The sequence below is a fragment of the Oryzias melastigma genome, linkage group LG21, assembly GCF_002922805.2.
Source record: "Oryzias melastigma strain HK-1 linkage group LG21, ASM292280v2, whole genome shotgun sequence".
Classification (NCBI taxonomy): Eukaryota; Metazoa; Chordata; class Actinopteri; order Beloniformes; family Adrianichthyidae; genus Oryzias; species Oryzias melastigma.
Genome location: NC_050532.1, coordinates 12,145,156 through 12,157,497, shown reverse-complemented (window position 1 = coordinate 12,157,497; position 12,342 = coordinate 12,145,156). Strand labels below are relative to the sequence as shown.

At 36.7% G+C, this 12,342-nt stretch overlaps 1 protein-coding gene across 1 annotated transcript; it reads left to right on the top strand.

The window, feature by feature from the left end:
• Positions 1-316: 316 nt before the first annotated feature.
• pou1f1 (POU class 1 homeobox 1) lies at positions 317-12,272 on the top strand. Its single transcript, XM_024286907.2, has 7 exons — positions 317-452; positions 1,493-1,645; positions 1,824-1,922; positions 6,417-6,677; positions 6,791-6,955; positions 8,431-8,491; positions 8,581-12,272. The coding sequence occupies exons 1-7, from the start codon at positions 317-319 to the stop codon at positions 8,816-8,818; spliced, it is 1,113 nt and encodes a 370-aa protein (XP_024142675.1). The 3' UTR covers positions 8,819-12,272.
• Positions 12,273-12,342: the final 70 nt, after the last annotated feature.

Here is a 12,342-nt window from a genome sequence, read left to right as displayed (position 1 = left end):
AAAACAAACTACTGCAGTCTGATATACCTTCAAATTCCCAAGTGCCGCAAGGTAGATGAATGCTTGAATGAGCCAGAGAGAAAAGCACAAGACAAGAAGAGCTTACTTGAAGTGTGAGACGACAAGCGGGAAAAGGCTGAAAAAGTCAAACGACAGGGAAGATAAGACAGGACATCAAGTGCAACTTGTTTCAAAAAGCTAAAAGAGACGGACAAGCAAAGAGACTCAATAATGTGAATAAAGCAACAAAGCAAGAAGTCTGTTTTTGGGAGAAACATCAGTGGGTCATCGGATCATTGCCAAAACAAAGACAAACATGGCGTGCCAGACGTTCGGTGCGGATTCTTTCTCCCAGCTGGCAGGAGATCCACCTTTGCCAATCCTCATGCACCACGGCCCTGCCAGTGACTGCCTGCCAGCCACTTCCCATACTCACAGCATGGTTTCTGCAGGTAAGGTGGACTCAAACTCAAATGATTGCGCTTTTGTTTCACCTAATCTCCTCCATATTATTATTATTACTACTTCCTTTGTCTTCTACTGACTATTTGAAAAGGTGAAAAGTGAAAGCGTAATTGACAAAGCATAATCTACATTGTGTTGTCACAATGCTAAATCCCTGATGAAGAAGGCTATTAATAATCCCTACATTGCAGTAAACAGTGAACTCATTATTGATTTGAAAGACAAAACTCTTACTTGTTGCTGTATACATTCACTTGACCCAGTTATGCTCAATAAAGATCCTTATCAGCATTTTGTCGAGCCGATAATTAATGAGTTTTGACAATGTCGTGAATTTATTCTAATCCGGTCTAAGTTATGTAAATGCATTTTGTCAGCACGGGCAGGTTGTCAGTGTGTAATTGCCACGAGGATATGTTATCGGCGTGACCAATTCCCAAAGCTTTGTCATGATGAAGCATTGTAGTAAGAGTCCCTCCGTGCTGAATCTCAAGTCTCAGAATAGAAAAAGGGATTCAATTATGCAGAACATTATTCATGAAGCTTATTCATGTAGCAGTTAGGTTAATTGAGGCTAAATGAGGGCTTTCACTTTTCACTCACGTATACAAAAAAAAGTTCACAAACAACAAATAAACACCAAATTTCTATGATATAAGTTTTAATTTTGAATTTGAAAGTATTTTCATTTCTGATGTAAAGATTTGTTAGTGCTTGCTACAATAGTATTCATTAGTGTCCGGAGTGACCAAGCTGCATACAGCTGAGTACATTAGTTATAATGTAATTAGCAGCAAAGAAGAGCTCTCAGAGTGACACACAAGTCATTAGATCAGAGGAAAGTCATCATCAAGTCACACATCTTGGTTTGCCTCTTCATGTATCCCCTTCAGAATGTCCCAGTTTTACTGATCTTTATGGTAATTCTTAAAAACATAAGTTTGAATGTACTTCTGGATTCAAGTCTGTCCTTTGAATCACATCTTGTGTAATTCCTAATTGTTGTAAATGTTCTCCGTGTCCTCAGGTCTGTCTCTGGGTCAGACCTCCAAACGCTCCCACATGCACCTGTCCACTTCCTCCCTCAGCAATGCTCTTGGTAATGGACCCCCCAGCTTACATTACCCAGTCACCCCCTGTCACTACAGCAACCAGCAGGCCACATATGGCATGATGGCCGGTAAGTGAAAGACTCAAACCGAAATAAGTGAAAATGTTTGACTATTTGAAAAACTATTCAAGTATGGATGAATCAGTTGACTTTCATTGTGTCAGCTTTTGGAAGTCTCTGGCACAAATAGAAGGACAGTGATGAAGGACTCTAGCCTTCTTTATGGGATTTTTTTCTCTCTCTGCAGCTCAGGAGATGCTATCAGCCAGTATATCTCAGACTCGCATCTTGCAGACCTGTGGTGTTCCTCACCCCAACATGGTGAATGGGGCTAATCCACTGCAAGGTGAGTGATACATACACACTGAGGATAAACGCTGACACTCCCACTCCCAGCCCACACAAACAGACTTTAGCTCCAGTTCATGTCTGTCAATTCAACTGAAAATATTTACTTTTAGTCAATTTTGATGTTTGTTAAACTGGATTTCAGTTTTATATACCTTGTTAGAACTTTTTGGTGAATGAAAAATGACTTAATAAAAAAAATCTCAAAAATCACAATATTTTATTGTGATTTACAAAGTAAAAAGATTATTTGGAACTTTAATAAGGGGTTGTTCACTGTAAAAAATTTAAAACAAAAAGAAAAAAAAATGGCAGCTGTGGTTGCCAGAATTTTATTGTAAAAAATCTTGTTTTTACAGTTATTTTTGGGTGATATTCTTTATTTTTTACTGTAAATGGCAACCTGTTTACCCTAAAAAAAATACAGTGTTAATATTGTAAAATTAGCAAAGTCATACATTATTTTTTACAGTAGAAAAACAGTGGCTAACGTTGCTAAAAATTTATCATGAAATAGAGTGTGGTACTTTTATTTATCATATTACAGTTAAAAAAATACTTTTGTCATATTACAGATTTTTATTGAAAATTGCATCAAAATTTTATTTTGGGAAGATCAAAATTATCACATAAAATTACAATGTCAGTCCAAAAAAATTAACAGACAATCAATCTGTAAAAACTGGCAGCTGAGGTTGCCAGGATTCTACCGTAAAAGTAATGAAACAGTGTAAAATATTTCACTGTAAACTTAAAATAATTTACTGGCAGCAAACTTGCTGGTAAAATCCCTTTTTGCACATCAGTTTACTGTAAAAATATTACAGTGTAATTATTTTACACTGCTTTTCAGTGTTTCATATTTAAAGTACTTTATAGTACTTTTATAGTACTTTACTTCAATTCAATTCAATTTTATTTATATAGCCCAATATCACAAATTCAATTTGCCTCATTGGGCTTCATGCCTGTAGTTTTAACAGATGCACAGATGGAGTCATAAAATATGCACAATAGGTAAAAACTAAACAGACTATAAAGAACGGTCATCCCTGTCCTTAGACCCTCCCTCGCGGTAAGGAAAAACTCCTAAAAAAACCTGAGTCAGGAAAAAAAGAAGAAACCTTAGGGATTCCCACATGAGGGAGAGATCCCATCCCAGGACGGACAGGCGATACCAGAACGGTTAAAGAAAAGTTAGCTGCTAAAACTGCATATATGAGTAGAGTTCATTCATATAGAGCTGAGGGACGAGTGATGATTAAGTCCATAGTCCAGATGAAGCAGAACTGCAGTCCACGACCAGGAGCAGGAGGACAGACGACCCACCAGGAATCACTCCCACTCAGAGATGCAGGATGGTGTCGGGGCTTCATCCAGATGGGCGGGGCTTCGTCAGGATCACCTTTACTTGTCACCTAAAGACATAACAGATACATTGTTAACAGTTTGAAATAATAATTAGCTCACAATGGACACTGTAACACTACTTCTAAATGCAAATGTTACACAAATATTATGTGTCCTGCAACATTTTTCTGTTTAACAACTAAAAGTGAAATCTTTTGGCAAAATGTTACAAAGTAAAATCAAATGAAAGAAAAAGACATCACTAATAAAAAAAGAATAACAAATAAAATAAATATACAACACTTTATTATTTACAATGAAAAAAAAAAGGATTTGAGTAAGTAAGCTGTTTATGCATTGACATTCTGTGACTCCACATCTGAATAGATGTAATTATTTATGTTTTATTAAGAACACTTAAAGCTGGGATGGCAAATTTCAACTATAACTTCAAAAAGGAATAACTCAAAAGTTTGTTGAACAAAGTGCAACGTTCACATTGAGAAGTCCCAACATAATAATCACAGAACTAATAGATTTTTAATCAGATTTTGGCGTATTTTTCCAGTCACATTTTTGTTCGGATAAAGTTATACTTAAAACTAATAAAAAATTGTACAGAACTTAAAAAAAAAATGTTTCTGCAGTATGTGCGTCTTGTAATGATGAGATTCAGTATAAGCAAATCTTTCCACTAGTTTTGACACAAGTTTATGCTCTTTTTCTTTCTTTCCAATTTAAAGTGACCTCTTTTTTCATAATTGTATCTGACTATATTTTCAGCATAAACAACGTATTGAAAATAAAGAAATATTTATTTAAAAAAAAAAAACTTCCAAATAACTATACCATAATTTATATTCATATCTAGAGATTTTAAATGCTCTTTGAAGCAACATTAACAAATATAGGTTTCTCTCTTGTCTCTGTGTTTTTTTTATTTTTTATCAGCATGTTATTCAAGCGTATGAGGAAAGCTTAGTTTTTTATGTCACTTTCTTGTAAATGGATTAAATGGACTGGATTTATGAAGCACTTTCCCTCACCGCGCTGCACTTTTCTCAGCCTGTGAAGTATTACTTTATAAAGTGCATTTTTTGTCATCCTCACACACCAATGAAAACATCAGAAGCTATGTGGGGGTTACACGTTGCCCAAGGACAAATCAGCCGATAGACTGCCAAGGGCAGGGATTAAACCACCAACCTTCTAATTAGCAGATGCTCCGCTCCTGACCGCTCTGCCTCCTGAGCGCCAGCAGCTCAGAGTGCATTACCTGCAGAAGAGCAGAGCAGGTTTTACTGCAAAAATCACAAAAGACGGCTGCTTTTGAAGGCATTAAAGAGGCTGCGAGAAAGTGTCGGCTGTAAAAAAGGCAAGCAGCGATCGGTTAAGTGTAAACAGTTTACAAAGGGTTTAACCTTTCAAAGTACATGTAAAAGCTAATAAATAATCTAATGAACTAGCTTTGGGTTTTTGTGGCCTTGTTTGCTTTCTAATCAGACGGAGTTGATGCTGCTGTTTTGATGTTGGAAGGTCTGCTTAAGTGAAAGAGGGAGCAGGCCTCCGGGTGTGTTTGCAGAGCTCTCATACAGCTGCTGTGTTTGCTGCAGCTGATGTACCCTGAGGGAACACCAGAACACACACCAGGAAGACATAAGAGAGCCGTCTCTGTTTTACAGCTCAATGGGGACAATAGAATGTCTGCTGTGGTGTTTGGCCAAGAAAGTTTTTTTTTTTTTTTTTGAGAGGAAGGAGGGGTCAAAAAGTTGAGCAAATCAGTCCATCCATTTTTCGTATCAACCTCAACTTGTTCAGGGTCATGATGTGGGCCCTGGAGCTTATTCCAGCTGTCATAGGGTTAAAGGGCAAGGGACACGTAGGACGTGGTGCCAGCACACTCTTGGAGTCGTTTTTATTGTCAATTTAGAGTATCGTTTAAGCCTCTTTCAGCCACAGAAAACAGCAAACATGTTTATCTTTTCAGTTTTGAATCCTCATGAATTTATGACATGATGCACACAAAACATAGTTTTTGTTTTTTTTCTGACGCTGATTTACAGAGAAGTTAAATATATAAAAATTGTTTTTAAAACATTTTTTTCGGAAGTTTACGATTTTTAGAACCACGATCAATTCTAATCATATGTTTGGGAAAATTTTCTCTCACAATTCTTAATGTGAAGGAACTGCTCCAACTGTATTTTAACAAACAACACAGGTTTTTAGATTTTGCCTAAAAACAACATAATCTTAATAAAACGACCACTAGAAACTCTTTTACAATAGACCAAAAGATGATGGGGGGAAGACTTTAAAGAACAAACAGGATCATCATTAATGTGTTACTTCAGAAATAGTTTTCAAAGTTGAAGGTTATAAACACAAAGCCTCTGTGACATTTAATTGAAACTGGATCCAACGGTATTATACTCCATATTTCCATATTTAGAGTGTTAAAATGATCCAAAGTTTGCTTCTTTTAATGTTGTAGCTTCACACTGGAGACAAAAATGACAAAAACGTTTAATTTTTAAGAACATTTTTCTCACCTGTCCAACGCTTTTGGCAACATCAAACATTTAATTGTGATTGTCAGGAGAAAAAAAAGATGAAAATTAGGTTTGACATGTACAAAGTCTGAGAAAACTATTCATACAGACAAATGTAAACCTAAATTAATAGTTTTTTTCTGAACCTGTCAAAAATTTTATTAGCAATATGACAAAATAAATGATTGGACCTACATTGTTTGTTAGGAGAACTATTGTAATTTTCCATTAAAGTTTCTTAGCTTTATATTATGTTTATCAAGCGACAGAATTTAGGGGAACATCACAGAATTTAAAAACTGCCTTCCTTTGATTATTTTTTGCTTCCCAATGTGTCTCATTTTGTGTTTTCTTTTTGGCTTGAAATATTTCTGCCATTATGCAAGCTTAAAAGACAACAGCTCGATATATTATAATTTGGAGTACATGATGAAAATAAGAAATTGAAAGCATAGACCTTTATTCCTTTTATTATTTTTTCTATCTGCTTTTTAAATCAGAACACATTTATAATAATGACATGACCAACTGAGAACTTGTAATTTCATCCTTCAGTCCTCCATCTTTTTGCCTTCTCATTCTCTCTCCAGGGTCTTTGACTCCTTGCATTTATAAGTTCCCCGATCATGGGCTGAGCAGCAGTTCTTGTGCTTTAAGCCATGGCTTCTCCTCGCTGCCCTCTACCCTCCTCACAGCTGATGAGGCTCCAGGGGGCACTTGTGGGGAGGTGAAAACGGATGCTCAAAGGAAGAGCATGAGAGACCAAGAGGATGCTCCTGCCATGGACTCCCCACAGATAAGAGAGCTGGAAATGTTTGCAAATGACTTCAAAATACGTAGGATAAAGCTCGGTAAGGCTTATTTTTCTGTACAATTGAGAACTGACTTTATCATCAACCCTGTATCTCCTCTGCTTCAGTGTATTCTATGAAGTATTTCTATTTCTGTGTCATTTTGACCCCAGGCTACACTCAGACTAATGTAGGCGAGGCTCTTGCAGCAGTGCACGGCTCAGAGTTCAGCCAGACCACAATCTGCCGCTTTGAAAATTTGCAGCTGAGCTTCAAGAACGCCTGCAAACTAAAGGCCATCCTGGCTAAATGGCTTGACGAAGCCGAGCTGGCTGGTGGTGAGTCACACACGTCCACTACATCAACCCCCGTAGAGTGTTTATTTACAGTCGGTGTAATCTTCATCCATCTCTGCGAGATTGAACCTGCACTTTTTGATTTAGCGGGATAGCATTTCAAAGAAAAAATGGTGATAGGGCGAGACAGCAGAAGCAGAAGTCATTGTTTGTTTTTCATTGTTGGGAATGCAGGTTCTTTTTCATGCATTTGTCTGTTTGTTGAAGCAGGTTGCATTTTGTGCTATAAGATATTTTGTAAAGAAGCGAAACATCTGACTTTTTTATAATTAAACCTATTTTATTAAAATAAAATTGTTGTAAATATGTAGAGACATTCTCCTTTTAAGATCACTGGTCACTTTAGAAGGAACGCCTTTCTAATACAGGGTTGGACCTTATTTTACCTTCAGAACTGCCTTAATCCTTGGTGGCATAGAATCAACAAGGTACTAGAAACATTCTTCGGAGAGTTTAGTCCATATTGACATTATAATGTCAGACGGCTAAAGATCCATGAGGCAGATATTCTGTCCCGCCACATCCCAAAGTTAATCTATTGGGTTGAGATCTGGTGACTTTGGAGGCCATTTGAGTCCAGTGAACTCATTGTCATGTTCAAGAAACTACTCTGAGATGATTCCAGCTTTATGAGATGGTACATTATCCTGCTAAAGGGAACCATCAGAGGATGGGTTCATTGTGGTCATAAAGGGATGGACATGGTCAGCAAGAATACTGAGGTAGGCTGTGGTGTCGTAACCATGCTCAATTGGAACTAAGGGTCTAAAGTGTGCTACTATCTGAATGTCGCAGCAGAAACGGAGACTCATTAAAACATTTTTTTCAATATTCTGTGTGAATTGTAGCCTCAGTTTCCTGTTCTTAGCTGACAGGAGTGGAACCCGGTGTGGTCTTCTGCTGCTGTAGCCCGTCTGCCTCAAGGTTGGATATGTTGTGCATATAGAGATGCTCTCTTACATACCTTGCTTGTAATCAGTGATTATTTGAGTTACTGCTGCATGTCTATCAGCTGGAACCAGTCTGACCATTTTCTTGGGACCAAAGCATTTATGTTCACAGAACTGCAGCTCACTGGATGTTTTCCCTTTTTTGGTCCATTCTCTGTAAACTCTGGAGATAGTTCTGGGTGAAAATTCCAGAAGATCAGACGTTTCTAAAATACACAGACCGCTCCATCTGGCACCAGCAACCATGTTCAAAGTCACTTAAACCACCTTTCTTCCCCATTATGATGCTCGGCTTGAACTGAAGCAGATCGTCTTGAAAAAATGAATTGAGTCACTGATTAGACAATTGTGTTGACTAGCAGTTGCACAGGTGTGCCTAATGAAGTGGCCAGTTAGTGCAGATTTAGATAATTAGAAAGCGTCAGTGCTATTTGTACATATATTTAACTGTTAGAAAAAAGAGACATGCTGGTATTCATATGTACTTTTTTGTTTGTTTTTCTTCAGCTTTGTACAATGATAAAATAGGAATGAACGAGCGGAAGAGAAAAAGAAGAACAACTATCAGGTGTGTATCCTGAGGAGCCAAAGAACATTGTTCACTATATAATGTCTTGTAGAACTTTGCTTTAACATCACTCTCTTTTCAAACTGCAGTCTTGGCGCAAAAGAGGCCCTGGAGCGCAGCTTTGTTGAGAAAAGTAAGCCATCCTCCCAGGAGATAGCCCGAATCGCCAAAAGTCTCCATCTGGAAAAGGAAGTGGTCAGAGTTTGGTTCTGCAACAGACGCCAGCGGGAAAAACGAGTCAAAACAAGCCTCAACCTGAGCTCCTGTCTGACCAAAATCAGTCCAAACTGCCTCACACAAATGACTAAAACACAAAGACCAATCTAAGGGAGTCTTAGACTGAGTGTGTCAATTTGTCTTTCTGATAAGTTTAAGCGTGACTGAAAAACTAGTCAATATCTTCAAATGTTTGGCCTAAAAGTAATCTTTTCAATTTCACTTGAGAGACTTTTATCTACAGAGAACAGAAAAAAAAATCTTTTTTATTAAGCAACTGCGAAAGCATCACAGCTTTATTCAAGGAGGATTTCATCTCGGTATAATAAATAAAAAGAAAGAGGAAAACACTCCATTACTAGGTATGAAACGTGAAGGTCATTTGCAATTGCAAAAGTCAGTCCAATTTGCACAAACATACATTATTGTAGCTCTTTCACACAGTGAAGATTTTTCCCTCTTCACTTTGAAGGAAAAAGGATTTTCTAGAATGTTTTATATCATTTTCAAAAAATAAACAATACCACTCTAAAATCAAATTTAAAACAACCAGTGACTGCCAGTGCCTTTTGTTCTTGTCGTTAAAATGCAGCTTTAAACTGCATGTACTTATTTATATTGATTAAAGGATGAAGATAAGTGCTCATAAAATCACAATTTTTCGAGACTCTATCATCACTTTTACTGTCATTAGAAACGTTTTGTTACTTTATACAATTGATATTTATTGTGTTTTTGTTATTCTATTTGTGTATTTGCAGTCTAAGTTGACGTTTTTGTGCTATATCTTTAAATATGCACCATGAAGTTCATGCATCCACCTTTTTATTCTGGCCATTCAGGGTCACGTTCAGGTGACAAACAGTATCGGGTAGTGACACGCTTTGCTTCAAGCGTGTTCTTGAACATGCATCACATGACTGGTGTGAACGTAGCATAACAAGAGCCAACAAAACCAACATGAAATATTGTTGCTCTAACTATTAAAGTAAACCTAATATATTTTAATACTCATGTATTGCTCTATTTATGAAAGTTAATTTATCATGTGATCTTTTGTCATTTAAAGGATTTTTATTTTTACAAGTAGAAATCAATACTTGGCTTTAAACATGTTTGTGTTCAATTGTTTTCCAATTGTTAGTCAGCTTTTTTTACTTTTTGCTGCTTAGATAAAATCTCATGCGGAGATTATTATCAGGATATTTTTTTTCATGAAACTGTGGATTCAAATACAACTTGTGGACTTTTCTGTTACATGATATTTAAGTGCATGAAGTTTTAATATCTAGTATTTAAAAGAAGCTTTAAATGTGAAGGGATTTTCAAAATGTGCCTTGAAGAAACACAATAGACTAAAATGAAATGTTTTCTTTAAATTGACACATTTTCTCATTTAATTTGACATATTCTCCGTTCTTTTATGGAAGATGTAAGTAAAAAGGGTTAAATGTGTTTCATAAAGTATTTTATACCAGACAACTCATATTTTATACGGCTGTATTACTAAATCAATACATATATTCGAAGACAGAGGCTGGGGGGATTCATAAAGAAGACGACAGGATACTTCTATTGAGGAGCAGTCAGTCTCCGATGTGAGTTATGTTTGGTTGTACAGCTTGAGTGCTGTCAGGGGAAATAAATGAAGCTGTCTCAGATGGTTCTTCCAGTATAGATTGTAAAGTTAACGGTCAGATTTATTCAGGATAAACTTCTGAGATGCATCTCAAGCTGCTCTCACAGCTTCTTCTGTCTTTTAGCTGCTCATTAAGATAGGTGAATGGAAATCTCATATTTATGTCTTTATCAGATGTGAAATAAGTCATGTTAATGGCTTCGTCAATTTGTTAAGTGGATTTCAGTCATGCAGTATCATCACTGCTATGAGCAGCCTTCAAAATATGAGCTTATGTCTTTAGAGCATTTCCTTAGTTTAGGTGATTAAACTTGGGAAGTGAAGAAAATTAATATCTAAAGGGTGATTCACCGTGTCTCCCACTTGTTCTTGGAAAAAAAAAGAAACTGAATAAGAAATCAATAAATTAAACATATATTTTAACTATCCACCTTTTTATTGTGAAGAGATTAACACAAATTTGTATTTAACTAGGCTAGGTAAATTAAGCCAAATACCTGTGAGTTTCAGATTTAAAAGAGAGAAAAAAAAAAGAAGAAGTCATGAATGAGCACCTTCACACTGCTCCGACAAAAACATTCAAGTGAATACTTCCCATGAAAAGTCAATGTAAATGCATGTAAAAGAGTGTCTTTGGCTCCTGCATTGAAAACTCTTTAAGTTCACATCTTAGTATGCAAGTTTTGTAGTCAGTTTTCAGGCTCAGTGGTGAAAGTACATGGAATTCACAGATTGCAATTTGTACCCAGATGGAATTAGTTTTCTTATATACTGGAATCAATGGTTGTATATAGAGAACTGGACCGAGCGGGTGTGATGTCACCCATAGAAAATGCCTTACCTCTGGCTCCAGCTAATTTAAACCAATTCAGTCGCCATTTTTCTATGATACGTGCACTGCCATTTGGAGCCAGTCGACAGTGATTGGTCCGAGTCGGTCTGAGTCAGTGTTTCTATGGCAACTACTGTTTCCAATCCAGAGAGAGCTTGTTTGAAGTCCACATCCCTTCTGCTAAAAGCAGGCTCGGAAGTAGGGTCAAGGTGGCACCACATGCTTTTAGTGAGGCATCTGATTGGTCAGTTTATTACTTGGAAAAAAGAAAAAAAATATCTTAAAAAAAAATTAAGATTGGATAGAAGATGTGAAGATAAATCATCAGAGTACTGGTAATAATGGCTATACTGACGATAATAATGACAGAGTAAAAGCTGTTTATTTCTCAGTAGAAGTCTGAGATTTTGGCTTCTTGGAGTCAGCTGATATCTCCTATTTGGAACTCGACAGGGGGGAGGGTTCACTCAGTCCTATTGTCTATATACAGTCAATGATCAGAATAGAGCTGCGAAATAAAAAGCCTGGAGCAACACTCGGGAGATTTCTACAACTCTCACCAAGCTTCCTCCAGCTTTAGGTACATGCACTTGCATCTTTTAGAGATGGTCCAGTGTGTACATCATATTGTGTCCTGTGATTTAATTAGTGCCTTAAAAAACGAATACACTGCATAAAGAGGCCGGATATCAAGAGTTCTGGTGAAAACGAGGATCACTTTGGTTCTCTAGAAGGTTTCATTTTTAGATTTCAAACAAGTACACACTTAAAACAAAGAATAACATCCCAATCATGCCTTACTTAACACAGGTAATATCCTTATTGATATCAATGTAATTTTTCATACCCTCTTGTGCAAATCTTCTGACAGCCACTGATTTGTGGGCCTCCCTCTAGACAGATCCTCTTTCTGCCAATAAAAAAAGACTTGCTCCAATCCATCATTCTGTCCATTACTTGATTAACTCACTTTTGCATCTTTTTCTTCAATTTATTCAGAACTCCATAAATCTGGTAGTTCAGGGGCCCAACCTGCTTTTTTATTCTATTTTTTATCCCATTGTATTTTTGTATAATAAAGACTTGAAAATAAATAGGTTTCCCTTCTTTGACGTTTTGTTGTATGGCACATGGTTTCAATTTATAATAATCATGATCCTGCTT